Source organism: Felis catus, chromosome A3 (genome assembly GCF_018350175.1).
Source record: "Felis catus isolate Fca126 chromosome A3, F.catus_Fca126_mat1.0, whole genome shotgun sequence".
Lineage (NCBI taxonomy): Eukaryota > Metazoa > Chordata > Mammalia > Carnivora > Felidae > Felis > Felis catus.
The window spans coordinates 10,979,095-11,000,310 of record NC_058370.1 but is presented as its reverse complement, the minus strand read 5'-3'; the positions used below and the strand labels follow the sequence as shown (position 1 = coordinate 11,000,310).

Here is a 21,216-nt window from a genome sequence, read left to right as displayed (position 1 = left end):
TATAATCAGCGATGCTGACAGGCCCCCTTGGCGTCTACTTAACTGCTGGGGTGCCTTGGGGGAAAGTCGGAGAATCGTAAGGTACAAGGAAGAGAACAGAGGATATGAGAGAAGGGAAAAGGGAGGAAGAGAGGCCAGGAAAGTGAGAGGATCGAAAACTAGGGGAGGATATGTGGTATTTATTGGCCATTTCCCCAAAGGCCTCTGTTCTCTCTCTTTTCCCCAACGCCCCCTGGGCCCCACCAGGCCTGAACGACCCAAGGAAACAGGCCCCTGTACTCCCAGTACTGGCCCTGGCTGGCTTTGCAAACAGCTTCCTCTCTTCAGGGCCCTGGGGAAGGCATTTTCTCTCTTTTTCACTGGTTTTCTTTAATTGCATACGATCCACACTACACACAGACATTTGCTGTTGCCATTTGTATTTTTTTCTCCAGGCAGGCCCACGAAGCAAGTCTTTGCTGGGCATGTTATGTACATGGTGGAAAGAACAAAGCCATCTCCTTATTGAGGGAAACAGACATGGGGGGTGGGGGGTGGCGGGGGTGCTGGGCTCTCCGCCAGCTTCTGCTTCACTTGTGGAGGCAGAGTGGCAGGGGCTCCTCTGTGGACCTTGCAGGCTTCCTCCTCGGGGTGTGGTTCCAGTCGGTTCTGTGCCAGGGCCGCCCTCAGAGCAGCACGTGCCTGAAGAGGCTTCTGATAGTGACGGCAGTAGCTTCAGGCCGCAGAGGGCAGGCAGAGCTGGGGGTATCCTGGCGGCGGCGGCGGCGGTGGGGGCGGCGGGGTGTGTCCTCTGGGCTCAGTTGTTGTCTCTGGTGTCCGAGGAGGCACTTCCGAACAAGATGTCACTGTCGTGCGACATGCTGCTCAGCTGCGACTTGGTCTTGATGAGGAACTGCGCCCTCCGGAACATCACCCTCTCCTGCTCCTGCTTGAGCTCCAGGTAGGAGCGCGAGAAGGTGTGGAAGATGGAGGTCACCGGGAAGGCCATGAGCAGGATGCCGCTGAGGATGCTGCTGAGCGCCACCACCTGGCCGGGCGTGCTCCGGGGCACCATGTCGCCGTAGCCCACGGTTGTCATGGTGATGACGGCCCACCAGTAGCAGGCAGGGATGCTGGTGAACTCGGGGCTGTCGGCCATCTCGTTCTCGATGACGTAGAGAAGGGGGGCAAAGAGGGCGATGGCCACGCAGAGGAAGAGCAGCAGGAGCCCGAACTCGCGGGTGCAGCGGCGGGCCGTGAGCCCCAGCGTCTGCAGCCCCAGGGAGTGGCGGGCCAGACGCATGACGTACAGGATGCGCAGCGCCCGCAGGACCCGCAGCACCAGCCCCACCTTGTCCAGGTAGCTGTTGCCCGCGCCGGACTTGCGGCGGCCCGCGGAGGCGCCGTCCACCAGCAGGGTGATGTAGTAGGGCAGGATGGCCACCATGTCGATCAGCGTCAGCGGGCTCCGCAGGAAGGCGAACTTGCTGGGCGCCTGGATGAGCCGCAGGAGGAACTCGAGGGAGAACCAGCCCACGCACACCGACTCCACAATGAAGACGTTGCGGCACATCTGCGAGCACCGGCCCTGGGAGAGAGGCGGGGAGGGCAGGGGGAGAGGTCAGCCGTCCTCCCAGCGAGGCCGTTGCGTGCTATGCCCCGGCCCCTCTCTAGTGAGGCTCCCTTCCTGGGCCACGCCGGCCGGGCCGAGGGCTGCACGCACCTGCGTCCACCGCTCTTCATCTCTGGAGGCCACACCGGGCTCCTGGATTCCAGGCCCCGCCCCTGTATCCCGGAGCCCGCCCCCGGACTCTAGGCCCCGCCCTTGGATTCCAGACCCCGCCCCTGGATTCCAGACCCTGCCCCTGGATTCCAGACCCTGTCCCCGGATTCCAGACCCCACACCCCAGATTCCATACCCCCGCCCCCGGACTCCAGGCCACGCCCTTGGATTCCAGACCCCGCCCCTGGATTCCAGACCCTGTCCCCGGATTCCAGACCCCACACCCCAGATTCCATACCCCCGCCCCCGGACTCCAGGCCACGCCCTTGGATTCCAGACCCCGCCTCCCCAGAGTCCAGACCCCACCCCCCAGGTTCCAGGTCCCACCCCTTGGATTCAAGACCCCAGAAGGGCTGCCTCCTTGACTCCACCCCTGGAGTGTCTGATAGGTGTCTCAAACTTATGCCCCAAAGTGGCTCCTGATTTTTTTTAAGTTCTTTTTATTGATTTTATTGGCTATAATTGACACAATATGGTGTAAGCTTCAGGTGTACAACATGTTGATTTGATACATCTATAATATTGCAATACGATTACCACCACAACCTTAAGCTAATACCTTTATCACCTTGCGAAACTATCATTTCTTTTTTGGGGGGTGGAAACCCATCAAGATTTAGCCTCTTTGGGCTCTTGCTTTACCTGCCCACCTGCCCACCAGTGCTGTCCCTTCTTAGCTATCCACCTTTCCAGTTGCTGGGGTCTGGGAGACTCGGCCACATTCTAACCCCTCTCAAATGATCCTCAGGAAATCTGGTTGGTTCTTCACTTAAAATTATTCCGGGGCATGTGGGTGGCTCAGTCGGTTAAGTGTCCGACTCCCGATTTTGGCTCAGGTCATGATCTCTCGGTCTGTCGTCACAAAGCCTGCTTGGCATTCTCTCTCTCCCTCGCTCTCTTCCTCAAAATAAGTAAATAAACATTAAAAAAAATAAAATGATTCCAGAATCAAACCACTTCTCATATGTCTGCTGCCCTCACCTTGGTCCAGCCACCGTTCTCTCTTGCCTGGACAGTCGCAGGCACCTCTTTCCTGGGATCCCTGGTCCCTATAGTTTATTTTGCACACAGCCAGAGGGATGCTGAGAACATGTATCAGATCCTGTCCATTCTCTGCTCAGCACCTTCCATGGCTCACAGAGATAGCTTGGAGTCCTTTCTGGGACACATGGCCTTGCTGCTACCTCTCCCACTCCCTAGCCCCCCTCCTGCCCTGTTCCTGTGCTCCAGCCTACACCTGGGGCTCCCTGCACCCCCAAGCCAGGCCTGGAGTTTCTGCTCCCCCTGTGGGAGTCTTCTTCCCGGAGACACCCACATGGCTCTGCCCTCCTTTCTTCCAGCTCTTTGCCTCGTTATCACCTTCCCAGGGAGGTCTTTCGTGATCCTCGCCCTGATTAAAAGTCCCCTCCTCCCTTTGTCCTCCACCCTGATTCCCCTTTTCCCCTGATTCACCCTCTGTTTGTTCAGAGGGCTCATCATCTCTTAATATGCTTTATAAGTTACTTATTTGTCATGTTTATTGTCAGTTTCCACCCTCCACCTCCCCTGTTCCCCTGCCCCAGCTGATTATAGCCCCACAGGGAGGGGCAGCTGTGTTCTCTCTCTGTTCAGCCTCAGGACCCCAGTGACTGGAGCGGCCTGGCACGTGACAGGTGACCAATTCATGTTGGTCACCAGAATGGATGGAAGCACCTGGGACTGGCGTTTATTTATTTACTATTATTTTTAAAGTTTATGTATTTATTTTGAGAGAGACAGAGAGAATGTGAGCAGGGGAGGGGCAGGGAAAGCGGGAGGATTTCAAGCAGGCTCCAGAGTGGAGCCCAAGAGGGGCTCGAACTCCTGAAACTGTGAGATCGTGACCTGAGCCAAAATCCAGAGTTGGACGCTCAACCCACTGAGCCACGCAGGTGCCCCGGGAGTGGCGTTTAGATGGGAGTGCCAACTCAAGGCCAGGTGGGCAAAGGGAGCCCAAGAGAGGTGGGCACGGGGGTGGGGGGTGGGGGTGGAGGCCTGCCAGAGAACACAGCTGTCCTGCTAAGTACCTCCTGACGACTGTCCCAGGAGAATTCAGGCTGCTGCCTCACCAAAGTCTGCAGGGGGGCTGGACACCTGGAGTTCTGCGTGAAATTCCTGCGTTTTAAATGTTGCGATAATTCAATACAGAGAAACCACTCTGTGGGCCACTCAAACGCATCTGTGTGCCGCATCTGGCATGCGGGCTGCCAGCGGGTCTCTCTGGTCTGCAATGGGACTGGGCGGGTAGACCGTCCCCAGTGGCTTCAGACCTCCGTCTGACAGAGTGGGCAGGTGCCTGTGGTGCCAGCCTGGGCACCTGTCATTCCTGGGCACAGCTGGGTTCTAGGAGGCTTCCGACAGCAGCTCTCTCTAGGAATACGTTAGAGGCTGGAGAGATGAACTAGGCCTGGGTGGGGCTCTGAGGTCCCGGTCCTCTGTGATGGGAAGCCCCCTCCTCTAGAAAGCCCTCCTGGAGTGTGCCCCCTCGAAGTATCCCCAGCACAGTTGGCGGGCCTCTCCTGAGAGCCCCCTTGGCTTGGGTCTCACGCTCAGGGTCACAGGGGTATCCCTGTCCCTCCTGCACTAGACCTGAAGTCCCTGTAGCTGGAATACTCATTCTGGTCACCCTGCGATGCCTGGCGATGCCTGAAGACAGTGCAATACACTCAAAGGTGTACTCAGGGAGCAAGTGAAACAGTGAATCCCACTGGTCTCCAAAATGAAGTCAAAGAATGGCATTTTTGGTGAATCATGAAGAAGTCCAGGCATGATTGAAAAAAAAAAAAAAAAAGCAAGGGTCAGAAGTTGAACAGAACAGTGGCTTTATTAGTATTTTCCTGAGAAAATCAGGATTGCCTATGTTGGAGAGAAGAAGAAATTTATGCTACACACAGGTGCTTTCGGACAGGTCTCAAACAATGAGCCTTTTCCCTTTCTTTTTTTGGCAGGTGCATGTAATCCTTATCGTTAGCACTTCCTGCACGCTCCAGCACCAGGCATCATTCCAATCACTTCCCGTAGACTCGCTCAGAAAGTGAGGCACAGAGAGGTTAAATAACTCGCCCACAGACACACAGCCAGAGTGGACAAAACGGGATTCAAATTCAGGCCATCTTCATCATTCCCCCTTCTGCGTATCAAAAATTAATTTTACTGGTTGAGTGCTGCTTCTTTTCAATACTTATTTTAAAAATTCAAAGTATAGGGGTGCCTGGCAGCTCAGTCTGACTTCGGCTCAGGTCATGATCTCACGTTTCACAGGTTTGAGCCCCGTGTTGGGCTCTGTGCTGACAGCTCAGAGCCTGGAGCCTGCTTTAGATTCTGTGTTTCCCTCTCTCTCTCTCTCTGTCCCTCCCCTGTTCGCGCTCTCTCTCAAAAATAAATAAACATTAAAAAATTTAAACAATTTAATGTATACAAAAGCCCTAGAAACCCCCCATGTATCATGAATGCAACAGTTGGTGTTACTTCCTTCATAACATATGTACACAGAAAAGTCCTCGTGTGGTGAGCAGTTCCAATGTTCCATCAGAGTTCATGTGAAGCACTTAGCACATGCAGGGTACACAGCCAGTGCTCAATAAATGCTGGCTTGGCGCTATTTTTTTTTTTTTTTTTTTTTTTGGGACAGAGAGAGACAGAGCATGAACGGGCGAGGGGCAGAGAGAGAGGGAGACACGGAATCGGAAACAGGCTCCAGGCTCTGAGCCATCAGCCCAGAGCCCGACGCAGGGCTCGAACTCACGGACCGCGAGATCGTGACCTGGCTGAAGTCGGACGCTTAACCGACTGCGCCACCCAGGCGCCCCATTGGCGCTATTTTTATGTTGAGTTCACACAACCATACCTATTTCTCCATTGCCTATACAGTTTGTACCTGTCTGAATGTTTTGGTCTTGAAACTTGCTTCTAGAACTGTCCCTCCCCACCACCCCTCCCACCCATATGGGGAAAGGGTCCCAACTCAAAAGCCCAAAGGTCTCATACACTACGAAGCTGAACTGAGGAGCACACACTTTCTGTAGACTCACCGCCCCCCAAGAGCTGCTGTGCGGACTGCACAGGGGGCACAGGCCAGAAGGCCTGCTGTATACATTTTGAGAGGCTGAGAGTTCAAATTAAAAAAGTTTTTTTTTTTAATGTTTATTCATTTTTGAGACAGAGAGAGACAGAGCACGAATGGGGGAGGGGCAGAGAGAGAGGGAGACACAGAATCGGAAACAGGCTCCAGGCTCCGAGCCATCAGCCCAGAGCCTGACGCGGGGCTCGAACTCACAAACCGCGAGATCGTGACCTGAGGTGAAGTCGGACGCTCAACCGACTGAGCCACCCAGGCGCCCCAGAGAGTTCAAATTTTTAAATGAAAAACACCTACTTTTATTTTTAAAAATTTTTAGAGTTTTTTTTTTTTTTTTTTTTTTTTTGAGAGAGCGAGAGACAGTGCGAGCAGGGGAAGGGCAGAGAGAATGAGAGAGAATCCCAAGCAGGATCCACACGGCTAGCACAGAGCCAGATGCAGGGCCCGGACTCTTGAGCCATGAGATCATGACCTGAGCTGAAATCAAGAGTCAGATGTGTAACCGATGGAGCCATCCAGGCACCCCCAAAACACCTTAGTTTTAAAAGTTGGCAACCAAGTCAGACTTTTAGGGAGCACGGTACGGGCCAATCACACACTTCCGTGGGGCTCTGTGGAGTCTCAGGCTGCCATGTGGGCCCCATACTTCCTGGTTTAAGACCACAGGATTTGGATGCAGTCAGACCTGGGTCTGGGCAAGCTGCTCTGCCTTGGCGTTCTGTCACGTGGGTATAAGAACCCCTCCTATACCGGGGTGCTGGAAGTTTCACTGAGAACTTAAGATTTAAGCAGAACTACAGCCCAGCCCCTGGCTCCTAGTAATTGCCTGCTGTGTGCTACCCCTGAGACCTGAGCACACACCTCAGTCAGGCCATGGAGCAAACACTTTACACGCATTTAACACAGAGATGCTCACTATTTGAGCACATGTGCACACACACATACAGCTACATACATACATACAGCTACATATGTATTACATACATAATAAAAATTATGTTCAGGACCTGGAAAATGGTTCTGGGATATTTACAAAATATATAGATATATATATTTATAGACATATGGTTTTTAGGTTTACTTAATTGTTTTGAGAAAGCCGGAGACAGCACAAGCGGGGGAGGGGCAGAGAGAGAGGGAGACAGAGAATCCCAAGCAGGTTCTGCACTGTCAGTGGGGAGCCCTGGTGCAGGGCTTGAACTCATGAAACCATGAAATCATGACCTGAGCCAAAACCAAGAGTCGTATGTCTAACCAACTGGGTAACCAACAGTCACCCAGGCGCTCCTTTAATATATTTTAAAAAATGTTTTATTACTTATTTTTGAGAGAGTGTGAGCAGGGGGGGTGCAGAGACAGAGGGAAACAGAAGATCTGAAGTAGGCTCCACGCTGATAGCAGAATCCCATACGGGGCTCAAACTTACCCCAGATCATGACCTGAGCTGAAGTCAGAGAAAGCTCAACCAACCGAGCCACCCAGGCACCCCATTCTGGGCTATTTTTAAACACGGGAATCAGGAAGGCTGAGAGAGGGATCACGTGGGTGAAATAAATTTTGAGGATATATTATGTGTTTAGCCCAGGGGCAGGCACATCATAAATCACATCATCCATGTACTACTCACTCATTTGCTCCTTCCCCAGAGCGGCTGAGCACCTTGTCCAGGCTGGACCCTGTGCTAGACCCCGGGGGGGTGGGGCACAGCGCACACCGGGAGGGGCCCGGGGCTCACGTGTGAACGCGGAGTTGGACAACACGCGTGGAAACAGGCGGTCAGAAGGGACTGGAGATGCTGCTCAGCCAGCGCAGGCCAGGAAGGCCTCCTGGTGGAGGGGACAGTGCGGGCGCGGAGGGTGTGGGCGTCTGGGAGGGAGCGGCCCGCGGGACTGCTTGGTGTCCTGAGTGCAGAGACCCTCCCCGCACGCAGCCGGGCCCGCGGCTCTTACCTGCTCCTCCTCTTCCCGCAGGCTGGGCAGGGTGCTGATGGACAGGTTGACGGCAGTGACGGTGACGAAGAGCACCGAGAGGCAGGCGAACACCTTGCCCGGCAGCCCGGAGTGCGGCCTCTCCACCATGTCGCGCAGTCTCCGCATGCAGCGGCCCAGGCGGCCCTCGCCCTCGGCCGCGCCCTCGCTGCCGGGGTCCTCGCTGGACGGCGGCTCGTCGTCGTCCTCCTCCGCCCGCTCCACCACGTCGGCGAACTCCTCGATCTTCTGCAGGTAGCGGCGCTTGCAGCAGCCGTCCAGGCGGTCCTCGGCGACGCCCCAGTAGAGCAGCTCCTCCTGGAAGGACAGGGCGCACATCTCCCGCAGCAGGCGGAGCTTGCCGGCCCGCAGGAAGGTCAGGATGGTGCCGAACGCCCCCGGGTGGCGGTCGAAGAAGAACTCGTTGCAGGTCACGTCGTAGTCATCGCACACGTTCAGGATGTCGTCGAAGTTGGTGCAGGCCTTGAGCTGGCCCAGGCGCGTCAGCGGGAACTCCTCGAGCGTGGTCCAGGGCAGCGAGTACTTGATGCCGCCCACGTTGATGATGATCTGCCGCCGGCGGTCGTCGGGCTGGCAGCCCTGGCGGGGCGCGTCCTGGGGCCGGGGCCGCAGGCGCTGCGCGCGGCGGTAGAAGACGCCCTTGAGGGACTGGCCCTGCGGGAAGAAGGCCGGGTGGAAGGAGGCGTCCGAGGTGCAGCTCAGGGCGCTGTAGTCGTAGTCAGAATTGTCTCCCGGTAAGAGGGTCATTTTGGGCCTTCACATCCCCCTCGGGCCTGGGGGGAGAAGGGAGGAGAGACCCTCAGCGACTCCAGAGCCTGGGCAAGCAGTCCCGAGGCTGCAGACATGTGCTGTTAGGGACCGAACTGTGTCCCCCCCCCCCCCCCCCCGGATTCATAGGGGAAGCCCTGAGCCCCGCGGGCCAGCAGTAGGAGGCAGGGCCTGTGGTGTGTGTGTGTGTGTGTGTGTGTGTGTGTGTGTGTGTGTGGTGGGTGATTAGATTTAGATGAAGTCGTGAGGGGCGGATGAGTGCCCTTCTAGGGGGGAGGAAGAGACACCAGAGCTCCCCCTCTCCCCACCTTGCGAGGACACAGTGGGAAAACAGCCCTCTCCAAGCCGGGAAGAGAGTCCTCACCAGAAGCCAAGCACACGTGGCACCTTGAACCTGGCCTTCCCACCTCCAGAGCCGGGAGCCAGGCATGTCTGTTGTTTCCGGGCCCTGCGTGGGTGTTTTGTGACAGCAGCCCAAGCTGACTAAGACACGCACTTAAGAGTAAAATGAGCAATAGTGTCATTCAGCCTTTATTGCACAGAACGATTCTTCCACATCCCCCTCGCTTAGGCCGTCAAAACTTACTGAGTGCTCCCGTGGGCCAGGCACTGCTCTAAGCACTGGGGGTTTGCACGGAGTCAGACACGGTCCCCGGCCCCCCCCCCCCCCCCCCCCGAGCCGACATCCCAATGGACTGCCACACGACACCTGTACTATTACCTACCTAATGCTCTGTTTTAAATTAGCCTGGGTTTTTTGTTATCATTGTATTCATGCGGCTTGGAAAGTCAGTTTAGCGTAGACCAGGGGTTCTCGGGCCGATTTTGTTCCCAGGTAGACATGTGGCAATGTTTTGATTGTCATGACCGGGGGAGGCCACTGACATCTAGTTGATAGGGCCCAGGGGTGCTGCTCAACATCGTATGATGAGCCGGCCAGACACCACAGCAGAGAATTCTCTGGCCCCCAAAGCGCACGGTGTGAAGGTGGAGAAACCCTGATGTGGTGGTTCCTCATGGCCTGGGCAAGTAGTACTTAACCTTGACCTGTTTCAATTTCCTCATCTGTACAGTGGGTAAAACCACTTGGCCTACTTCCTAGAATTGCTGAGAGGATTCCATGAATTATGTGCATAAGAGCCCCTCGTAACAGTGGCTGGCACATAGATACTCAATCATTTTTGTCTATTATTACTGTTTGTGTTTATCTGAAAGGGACACCTTGCTTTGCTTCCGTAAGTGGAAAACCTGTATCACTGGCCATAAATAACAGGCAGTGTCCAAAGAGACGCATTAATTATCACAACAGTGTCACAGCTGCTCATGTATCAGCAAACATCATTTTGGGGAGATAGGGGTGAACCGGGCAGGCATGCCCACTCCTCCAGGAAATGTTCCTTGGCTCTTCTGGGTGAATTGAGTCTTCCCACACCTGTACCTGGGGCATGATCTTTGCCATATCTGTATGCAAGCCTGGCTCCTTTATAAGACTGCTTGCTCTGTGGGGCAAGAACTGGGCTTGATACTCCGCTCCGAATCCCCGTGCCCAGCACTGTAAGAGCTGAAAGGGCTTCCCGAATGAGGCCAACGTGATGAAGGCACTTCTGAGAACCTGGGGTCAAAATATCTGCTCGCACAGGCCCTGTCTTTCCCAACCCTCAAAGCTAACCAAGGCTATGTATTCATTCATAGGTCATGGGCTGAATTTGGCTCACAAATATTCTGCCTGGCTTGGAGATTTTGAAAATGGAGGAATTTTGTGTAAAAATTTATATTCTCGGTTTCTCTTGAAAAAAAAAAAAATCAGACACTTGGCAACATGTGGCCTAAATTCCGGCTGAGAAATGACCGCCTCCTGTCGGCAGGGTGTGCATGCTACAATCTACCACAGTCCCCAACCCTCCCTGTTATCTTTCTCACAGCCACTCCCCTTCACTCATGTAGGTTTCCTTCCTGGCCCCTGTAGGCATTTGAGTTGGAGACCCTAGATGATGGCAACTGAGCTCTCCAGAGTTAAGCCGATCCACAGGAAAGTATTAACAGTCTAATACTCTGCTTTTTTTTTTTAATTTTTTTTTCAACGTTTATTTATTTTTGGGACAGAGAGAGACAGAGCATGAATGGGGGAGGGGCAGAGAGAGAGGGAGACACAGAATCGGACACAGGCTCCAGGCTCCGAGCCATCAGCCCAGAGCCTGACGCGGGGCTCGAACTCACGGACCGCGAGATCGTGACCTGGCTGAAGTCGGACGCTTAACCGACTGTGCCACCCAGGCGCCCCCTAATACTCTGCTTTTAAAAATCATCATCCTTCCCTCCAGCCCAGTACCCCGTGGAAGCAAGTGGTACCAGCAAAGTCTATCAGTGCCAATGGAAACCCATTGCCAATACCTGAGCGTCAATCTGTGCTACGGACACGTTCAGGGAAAATGCACGAGCGCGCACACGGGTGCACATACACCTGTATGGATGGAAAGAGTTCAGCAGGAGCCGGGCGGGGGGGAGGGGAGTCCATCTGAAAGAGGCTCCCATCCTAACGGAAATTCTTTTACATAAAGCAAATCGTCACTCCACTCATTTGTCTTTGGGGAAAGTGTCACAGATTGGGTGCTGGGAAACTAGGGGACACCTGCGTTTGAAATGAAAATGATTTGATTTTAGAGTGTTGAGAATGTTTCTTAACTTGCCTAAAATTGGAACCGATCTCCTCGGGCACAGCCTGCCAGAATCCTTTGGGGGAGCGAGAATAATCCCTTTCAGGCACTTCACATTAGCGGTACCGCTTTTCAGCCCTGCTGTCTTCTCTTTGCCACCGAAGACAAGAGGAGAAGCGACATTCTGTTTGGCAAGAGTGGTGGCGGAGGAAAAGGAACATTCATTCCTCTTGTCCTGCAAGCCCTGAAGAGCCCCTGTGAAACCCCCTTGGCTGTAATCACCTCTTCCAGAATGTCGGCAGAAAGCTCCCCCAATTAGAGATCCCTCGTTTCTTCCTCTCCTGACTCAGGTCAGTTGTGAGTCAAAGCCTCAGCGTCCTATGTGGAAAGTTATCCTGTTTAGTGTGGAGAAGGGAACAAGAGCATACTATACGGTATGGAGAAGGAAAAAGCCCACTGCGTTTGGTCTGCTAGCACGTGGAAGGCCAGATGCTAGGGTCTGCTAAATGAGGAACAGGCACGCTTCTCCTTGGCCTTTGGTCTTGGGGACACCTCGTCTGATGGGCGTAGGGAGACGGCTCTGCATGCTAGACTCTAGAGTCTCGAACGAAGTCCAGAAATCAAAGAGGCCCCAAAGCCCTGCTTCTGGAAAATACTGCCGCTTTTCACCCAGCCTGACACCCTCCTGAGAAGTTTGGTCTTTTTTTTTTTTTTTTCAACGTTTTATTTTTATTTTTGGGACAGAGAGAGACAGAGCATGAATGGGGGAGGGGCAGAGAGAGAGGGAGACACAGAATCGGACACAGGCTCCAGGCTCCGAGCCATCAGCCCAGAGCCTGACGTGGGGCTCGAACTCCCGGACCGCGAGATCGTGACCTGGCTGAAGTCGGACGCTTAACCGACTGAGCCACCCAGGCGCCCCAGAAGTTTGGTCTTTTAAAATTTCTCTCCGGTGTTGTATCTGTCAGTCCCAGAGCACCATGGATTTTGGTGATTTTGCCTCTGAGGGGCTGTGGACGGTTGGGAAGAGAGCTGTCTGAGAACGGGGCTGTGAGGATAAGGATGAGGGGTCCAGGACTGTCATTCTGCACTTGCTGCATGTTGGGGCTGTGACAGGTCTATAGGCAAAGCAAAGACAGACCCAGCCCCTGTCTTCAGGGAGTGGACATTCTAGTGGTGGAGGCGGTCCCTAAGTAAGGTCATGTCAGGAAATAGATCAAGGAAACGACAGCAGCATGAGCTGGAGGGGTCTGGGAGGGCTTCTTGGAGGAGGGAACCTCGGGGCTGAGGTTGGACGGGAAGGGGCGAGGGGGAAAGAGAATGGATTCCAGTGGTGCCATTCACCGAGGAGACGCTAGGTGGCGCCATGATGAGAACGGAGTTAGGGGCAGCATTTGCTGGCTGTGGGATGCGGGACAGGAGGGCAGGTGGGCAAATCCGGGAGAGAGACTGCAGGGGTGAGGGTGGCTCGCATGGGTGGGTGGATGGACGGATGGTCGGATGGAGTCAGACCACACCAAAGCTGACCCGAGGATTTTGTGTGCTTGTGTGTGGGGGTGGGTGGGTGGCGGCATCATCAGCCCTGGCTGGGCTGCAGAGGGTGGGAGGACCAGGCTAGCAGAGAAATGGCGAAGCCCAGAGGCTGAGGGGCTCCCCGTGCCCAGCACCCACTTCCCTATCGAAGCCGCACTCCACACCAGGTCTGGTGAGCACAGGTAGACACCATTGGTGGGGCATGTGTAGGCAGGGTAACGCGACCCCACCTAGATGTCCTAATCCTGATCCCTGGAGCCTGTGAATATGTTAGATGACACGCGAGGAGGGATCAAGGTTGCCAATCAGCTGCCTTTGAGATGGCAAGATGATCCCGGACTGTCTGGAGGCCCAAGCAATCACGAGCGTCCTTAAAAGACAGAAGAAAGAGGCGGGAAAGTGTGTCAGATGCAATGCGATGTGAGGAAGACGCGACTGGCCTTGAAGACGGAAGGGACCACAGGCCGAGGACAGCAGGCCGCCTCTAGAAGCTGGTAAAGGCAAGACCTGACTCTCCCCCGGGCCCTCCAGAAAGGAACGCAGCCTTGCTGAGACACCTTTATCTTAGCCCCGTAACGCCCATTTGAGACTTCTGTCTTCCAAAATGTGAGGTAGTAAGTTTGTGTTGTTTTCAGCCACTCAGTTTGTGGTACTCGGTTACAGTAGGAAAGTAACACACGGGATGTTGAGAAAAACCAGGTCCTACTCCCGCTCTGGGGTCAACCTGCTGACCACTCCAAGCTGGAGCAGAAGAGCTCACTGGCTCTGAAATCAGGAGACCTGGGTTCCAGGCCAGTCACTCTGACTTGGGGGAAGTCAGGCCTCTCAGACTCACTAGCCATATCTGTAAAATGGGCATACGACCAGCTCCGACCTCCTTGACTTATGGTGAGGACTAAGGCAGGTGACACAGGGTGATGTGCTTGGCCCAATGCCTGACACACCGTGGACCCTCAAGGGACACCTGCTGTACTATTAGCTAGAAGAGAGGTCAGTCATCTTTCTCTCCACCAGCCAAGGGTGACTCCTTTCTTGACCCGACCCAGTGGGATCTGAACCCAGCATCTGTCTGACCCCCAGAGCCCACTGCTGGAGGGAGTACAGTCTGGTACAGTCTCTGGGAAAGCTGTAAGGGGTACTGAGGGAAGTGATGGATGTTGCTGCAGTATGGCCCAGGAATCCCGGTCCCGGGTAGATTTCCCAGTCCTAGGTCCACAGGGATTGTGGCACACAATAGTATCTTAACTGTACTCAGATCCTTGACTCAGGGTCTGCTTCTGGAGAATCCGATCCAAGAGAGGAACGAGGCACAAGAAAGCATGTCCTGCGTTGCCTGTGGTGCTAGATGTCCCTTGGTGTCTATCCCAGGGTGGGGGGTGGGGGTAGGGGTGGGGAGGGATGGACAAGTGAGTCGTGGTAGACACAGATGGCAGAGGAATTAGAAGCATTGAACTAGATGTAGGTTTAGTAACACATTTAGATCTGAAAAGCATGACGCCGAGTGGAAAAGAAACAGAAGTTTATAGCACTATGCTATTTATGTAAATGAACACACACACACACATACGTTACATATTTCACAAAGACTCAAGCACATGGAAGGATCTATATCAACCACAGGGAGGATGCCTGGCAGGGCAGGGGGAGGGGACAAACAGGGCGGCTGGAACGAGGGAACCACGAACAAGACAGCCTGTGGCATCGGCCAGCGATGAAGACAGGCATGAAGGTAACACAACTCTGGGAGTTAATCCAGGTAAAGCAAAATGCAGAGCACAAAACCAGCCAAGTCACCAGGTTCTGAATTGCCCCTAGGGCTCAGTGGAGATACAGATTCTTAGGACCATCCCTAGACCTTCTCAGTCAGAATCTCTGAGGTCGGGGGGGTAGGAACTGGCATTCTGATTGGCTCCCTTAGAGATTCTCACGTGCGCTCAAGTTCAAGGGAGACCCAAAGAGTGGACGCCTTGAAAACGTGGAGATCACCCCCCTCAGGGGCCGGGGGATGCTAGAGCTGCTCTGCATTTTGGTAGGGAGCCCCCTGACCAACTTTCCCATCTCTCTGGAGGTTCCGGAAGGCTCTGCGGTACCCAGTAGAAACCCTTCTGGTGTGAAAGAAAACCCTCTGCACCGGGGCCGCCTTGATCAGATTCCCTTTGTGAGCCTACAGATCTGCTGAAACTCCCCATGCAACTTCTTTCCTTCCCTTGGGAGAGAGATGGTGTGCGCAAGTTACGACAGAGGGCTGAGTACTCATTTCCGAAAATAAACAGTCATTTAAACCGTAAGGAGTCCTGAGTGGCTGAGGCTGCTCAGAGCCCATGGGGCCGCTGTGTGGTCAGCGTCTGACTACGAATGGAGGTACGAGACCCGGGGGTGGGGGTAGGAGGGGAGAACGGGATGGGACGAAGGTCCAAGTCCGGCTTGCCTGGCCGCCCCAGCTGCTCCTGCTGATGAGCCTTCGGCCCGAGACGGCCATCTGCACCCACCGAGTCACCGGCCCTCTCTGAGCCGCTTTCCTCCCTATGATGTGGGGATGAGTGTGCCTACCTCACAGGGCTGTTGTGGGGATCTGGTGAGTGGAACTCTTCTACGGGAAGTAGCAGTGCTGCCCGACTGCTCGCCCCCATGGCCGTGTCCCGTCAAGGTCACGAATGGGTTCCATAAACTGCTGCGCACTCATCCCGACTGCTAAGACGCCTCCCGGCCTTTTTCACAAACCACTGGTCTCTCTTGCCTCTGTTTTCCAGCCCTGTGCCGATCCCTCGGGACGGAGCTGTCTGTCCCTCTCCTGAGTGGGAGGGGGGATGCAGGGAGAGCGCTGAACACTCACAGCGCTGTAAGAACAGCAACCACGGCCACCCTTAATTGCACACTCAGTGCTAGGTGCTGTGCTAAAAGCCTTAATTGCGTGAGTCATGTCAGACATGACCATTAACACCCCCATCTTATAGATGAGGAAATTGAGGCTTTGAGAAATAAAAACTCAGGATTCTGGTGACAGAAGTGATGAAGCCAGAATCAATCTACGCCTATAGGACTCCAAGGCAAACCGTCTGTATTTCACTGCTTCCCTGGATTACGGGTTCCTGGGAGGAGGGAGAGGTCTCCACCACCTGCAGCAAGCTAGGCACTGGAGCTCGCATCTCTTATTTTCTATGGACAAGCTTTTGGAAAGTCTTTTGTGGGGGGGGGGGAGCAGACAACCGCCCACGGCTGGGGGAAACACATTTATTCCTATTGTATATTTGCACAAGAGCAGAGTTAAGATATCGACAAAACCCTTGATGTTGTCAAAGTCTGAGGTGCCATTTTGGCCTCAGGGCAGAAGAGCTCTCCTGTGGTGTAAACGGGTTCCAGCCAGAGGTGAGGGTGTGGCCTCTGGGCCACACTGCGGGGTTCACCACTTCCTAGCTGTGTGCCCTTAGGAAAAGTGACTGCACCTCTCTGTGCCTGAGTGTTCTCAGCACACTGGGGTAACTATCCCACCTTGTAAGTGCTTGGAGCTGTGGCTGCGCACGTTAGGGCTCTGTGTTTGCTAGAAAGGCTTTTGTGTAGCAAGCCTGGCACCTCCCCTTACGTTTCTTTAGAGGAGGAATGTGAAGTGGAAAACACCTGTTAGAAGAGGGGGCTTCGGCGCTGGCTCTCCTCTCACCTGGCACCCACATCAAGTCATCCACTTGGTTGGACCTCAGTTTCCCCATCTGTAACATAAACTGAAGAGGCAAACCCCTATGGGAGGCACAATAATGGTCCTCCTAAGAGGTCTATGTCCTAATCCTCGGACCCTGAGAATATGTGGCCTTACGTGGCAGAAGAGATTTTGCCGGTGTGACTAATTAAACCCATGATCTTGAGGTGGGGATATGAGCCTGGATTATCCAGGTGGCCCCCCGTAATCACAAAGCATCCTTAAAGAGGGAGGCAGGAGAGTCGGAGTCAGAGAAGCAGATGTGATGACAGAATCAGAGGCCGGAGTGATGTGGGGCCAGGAGACAAGGATGTGGGCAGGTTCTAGAAGCTGGAAAGGGCAGGGAAATGGATTCTCCCCCAGGAGGAACGCAGCCCTGCCGACCCCTTGATTTTAGCCCAACGAGACCCATTTTGGACTTCCGATCCCCCAATCTGTAAGATACTAAATTTGTGTTGCTTGGAGCGGCTACGTTGGTGGCAAGATGTGGCAGTGGGGATCTAACACAACCTCAAATGCCAACTTGCCAAACGAAAAGCATTTCTGTCCTGAGCAGCTCAGGCTTTCGCTTCTTTTACTCACACCACGATTCTCAACCTGTGCCCTCACCCCAAGATCTCTCCCCTCCGTCCTTGCCCTGCCAGCGCGGCTTCATCTGTCAGGGGTAGGGGCTCCTGGCTGGGCTGATTCAGAGGCGGGTCATGCTGCATTAATTCCCAATTAAAGCATTAAAATGGATCCAGCCAGCGGGCTGGCCCAGGTCCCAGCACGCTGGGTCTCCTCGAGATGCGGCGCCTGCATGGAGACTCTGTCTGTCTTAGTTACCTGCTGTCCATCCTTGTCACAAGGCAGCCGTGCCGGGCGGATCTCAGTCCTGCTTCCCGAGAGCCCAAGATACTGGTGGGAGTGAAGTATTTGAGGGAGAGCTGGCTCTTCCCTCCATCTCCACCTGCTCCCCAAAAGAAAATGTGCCAGAGTCCCTGCACCCCTCTATAAAAAAGACAGATTGGCCTCCGGAGTCTCCTTTTTCTGCTTCTGGCAAAATAACACCCAATGCACATCTGTCTTCCACTGGGAGCTGTTCTGGGATGGAGGCGAAGGTTCTTTTCTATTTGCCTCCTCGCAGCCCCGAACCCCGGGAGCACAGGCATAGGCAGAGGAACAGTCTGGGGGAGCAGCGAGGACCTGGGGCAGCAGGCAGGGGACACTGCACACGCAGCCCTTCTGTTCCTTTTGCTTCCATAGGTGTCAAGGCTGCAGTGCCTGTGGCACGGTGTGGCGGGGCAGGGAGGAAGCAGGGAGAGCCTGGCTGTACCAGCCTGCCCTGGGGAGACGCAGGTGTGATGCAAAGCCACCACAGGGCAGGGGCAAATCTGAGGCACGATGCAGGTCCTGTCGGTGGCCCACTCACTCTGTGTTCTGATTTTGCCAACCAAATACTGTCTGCTCGATGATGAAAATGGCCAACAGGGATTGAGTGCTCGCAGGCTAGACTTTCCTGCCTCTCCCTTTTTATTCGTCCTATTTAGAGTGGCTTTTCCAGCCACCATTTTCCACCCAGGGACTGCATTTCTGGGTTTAACAAACCAGCCAAGAGTGGTTTCCCAGACCCCTATGTCTTTGGCAACCGGAGATGCTGACTCTTCATCACGGATTTGGAAGAGGGATGTGGAGATAGGACAGCCCAGTGAAGACAGTTTTTTGGGGTCCAGGGGGTTAATTCCTAATTTCTGGTTTGAGTGTCTTAGCCCTGCACCTGGGGGGGATGTTCCCTGGAGGCATCTCTCAAGCCTTTTGCCAGGACCCAGCTGTGTGTCTGATGCAGAGAGTTCAAAGTGGCAGTGGGATGGGAGCCTGGCTCCCAGATCCACCCCAACCAGGCTCTGTGGTGCCCCCAGCGTGGGTTCTCAAACCTTGGGACAAGGGTCAAGGCTCCCTTGTTTCCAGCACATGCACAGTTGCCCACAGGTTTGGAGACATCCTTCCACTGGAATGGACTGCTTTAGGGAATGACCCATAAGGGCAATCCCCAGAGGCCGTCCTAGCCTGTCTTTCTAACTCACCGTCCCTCATTCCCCACTCGGCAGGGGCCTCTGCAGAGGTCCAAGACAGAGGACACTGGGGCCAAGCTCAGGTCCGGGAGAACCCCAGAAGTCCACTCAAGAAAGCCAGCGTGCCCGGGCCACCTGTCCCTCCCCTGGCCCTGGCACTGGCCTCAGGTCTCCGGCAATGCCAAACTTCCCCTGAAGACTTGCTCCCCATAGTGGCTCCGGCTGCTGTCATGTGTGTGGGTATCAGACACACCCTAGTGAATAAAGCTCTGCTCAGATTCATAGAGGCAGGAGCCCCTCCACCCCCCACCCAATGAATCAGAGCAGCTCCCGCTCCCTCCTGGCACCTCCCCCCTGTGCCTCATCTCAAGGTGTCAGCGAAGGAGGTCAGGTCTCCATGTCTGTCTCATCCTCTGGGTGACTTTGGTGCCTGGCACCCTTTAAGTGCTTAAGAAAATGCTGCCTGAACAGACAACTTTAATGAACCGTCACTGGTGGGAGCCTGCATTCATCAGTGTTAGATCAGGATTTCTCAACCCCCTTCCCCATGATCAGCCTCCCCTACGGAGCTTTTTGAAGACATTTTCTTCCCATCCAAGAAACCTATTCCAGCTTTCCCGCTCCCCTTGAGAATGACCGCATTACAGGAACCAAGGAAAAGGCGATTCTGCTTCTGCCTACACACAGGGGGGCTGCTGCACCCCTGTAGGCTGGGGCCTCCTCACGGCAGGGGCTGGGTCTCAGTCCCTACTTCTCTCCAGGTTGCAAGATGCTTCCATCCTATCCCACCCGCATCCCATCCCTCTCCTTCAGTGTTTTCTCCCCAGCTCAGCGCCTCAACAACTGTTAAGTGAATGAAATAATGCATGGGAGGCACTTGGCTTGGTGAGCTGCGCACAGTAGGTGCTCAACGCAGGTTTGTTCTATTCATGAATGAATGAACTTCTCTCTTTTCCTTTGGCACCCAGACTCCAGTCCATCCAGGCCGAGCCCCTCCTGGGTATGGAGCCCCTGAGGCTAAGGAGGCGACCACCACTTTTCCCACCATCAGATGCTAGAGGCTCCAGGGAACACAGCCGTCTCCGGATCCCGAGCGCCAAGCACACAGTGGGCGCTCAATAAAAGCTTGAGCAAATGAATGACTTAGTAAAGCCCATCTGCACTGGTGGAGATGCTGCATTCTGTGCCTAAGGATGGAGTGAATAAGCGAGTGACGGCCCCCCCTCTTATCACCTCTCCCCAACACTCCCTCCACCCGGGATCCAGAAACCTCCGCCACAGCCAGGATTGCGCCCCTGCCCCGTCACCGCGGCGGAGCACGTCCGGCACTTCGTACCCCGGGGGACCGCTCGGGAAGAACTGAAGCCGGACCCGCACCGTGACGGTGGCGAGCGCGCCCCGCGCCGCCGTCCGCAGCCGCTGCCGGGTCCTCGGTCGCCCCAGCCTCCTAGCCCCGCGACCTTCGGTGCCTCCCCCCGCAGGGGGAGCCCGGGGGTCACGGCCACGTGCCCCCCAGCCCGAGCCGCAGCCCGAGTGTGCCGGCGCGGGGGCCGCCGCGCGCAAAGTTCCCACCTCAAGTTCCCGTCACGGCGTCCCCGCGGCGGAGTTGGCCCGGCCGCGGCCGCGGTCCCCCTGGGCTCTGCCGGCGGGTCCCGGGCGAGGGCGCGAGCAGGGGCCGGGAGCCGCCCGGGGCCGCCTCCCGGAGCCGCGGGCAAACTTCGGCCCCCGGGCCGGCTCGGCTCCCGCACTCGGACCCAGGGCCGCCCCGCCTCCGCCTCCCGGTCCCCGCCGGGCTCCGAGTGCGCCGGGAGCGCCGCGCCGCAGCCGCCGAGGGAGGGAGCGGGGCGGGAGGCGGGACGGAGGGAGGGGACTGCGCGCGGGGCGGGGAGAGTGGGCGCGCGGCGAAGAGCGCGGCGCTGGCCTCGCCCCGCGGCCCGGTTCCGCGGGGGGCCCGCGCCTCGGGTGGGCAGCGCTCCGCCCGCCCCCTGCCGGAGCCCCGCCGGGGCCGCGCGCGCGCGCGCGCGCGCGCCCCTCTGCCCCGTGCTCCCCGCCCCCTCCGCCCCGCGCGCGCCCCCTCTGCCCCTCCGCCCCGCGCTCGCCGCCCCTGGGCCGTCCGCGCCCCACCTCCACCCCCCCCCCGAGGTCGCGCGCCTCGTCACGTGCGTTCCCCCCGCGCCTCGGGCGCCCTGCGGGTCCTGGACCCCTCGCGCTGCTGTCCCAGGGTCTCCACGTGCCACGCAAAGTCCCCGCATGCGCTTCAACCTTCTGGGGGCCACGGGCCGTGCTTTACCGCGAGGTCCCGGTGCACCGTTGCCCTCGGGTCCCTCATGTCACCGCGCGACAGGGACGGCACGCGCCTGGCGGCGTCAACTTCTTAGGGACGGCACCTGCCGCGCCGGGCGCCTTTCCCTCCTGGTCCGCGTGGCCCGGCCGCCGCCGGCACCCCTGGCCGACGCGGGGCACTCACACCGGGCCCTGGGGTCCCGGGGTCCAGCGCCCAGTGCACAGGCAGCCGGTCAGGAGCGACGCCTCGCTTCGAAATTGGTAGGAGTCGCGCTTTTGCTGGGGGGTTGGGCTGGAAGGCTGTGCCCGAGGGGGCGCCACGGCAGAGCCGCCTCTTAGTGTCGCTGGCCTCCCACCCTCCTTTCCTCTTTAACTTCCAGCCTCTGTGGC

The 21,216-nt window shown here is 56.1% G+C and overlaps 1 protein-coding gene across 1 annotated transcript; it reads right to left on the bottom strand.

Moving 5' to 3' along the window:
- Positions 1-402: 402 nt before the first annotated feature.
- Positions 403-20,321, bottom strand: KCNG1 (potassium voltage-gated channel modifier subfamily G member 1). Its single transcript, XM_023251103.2, has 3 exons — positions 20,116-20,321; positions 7,808-8,619; positions 403-1,567 (listed from the first exon to the last, which is right to left on the bottom strand). The coding sequence occupies exons 2-3, from the start codon at positions 8,591-8,593 to the stop codon at positions 797-799; spliced, it is 1,557 nt and encodes a 518-aa protein (XP_023106871.1). The 5' UTR covers positions 8,594-8,619; positions 20,116-20,321; the 3' UTR covers positions 403-796.
- Between the last annotated feature and the right edge of the window lie 895 nt (positions 20,322-21,216).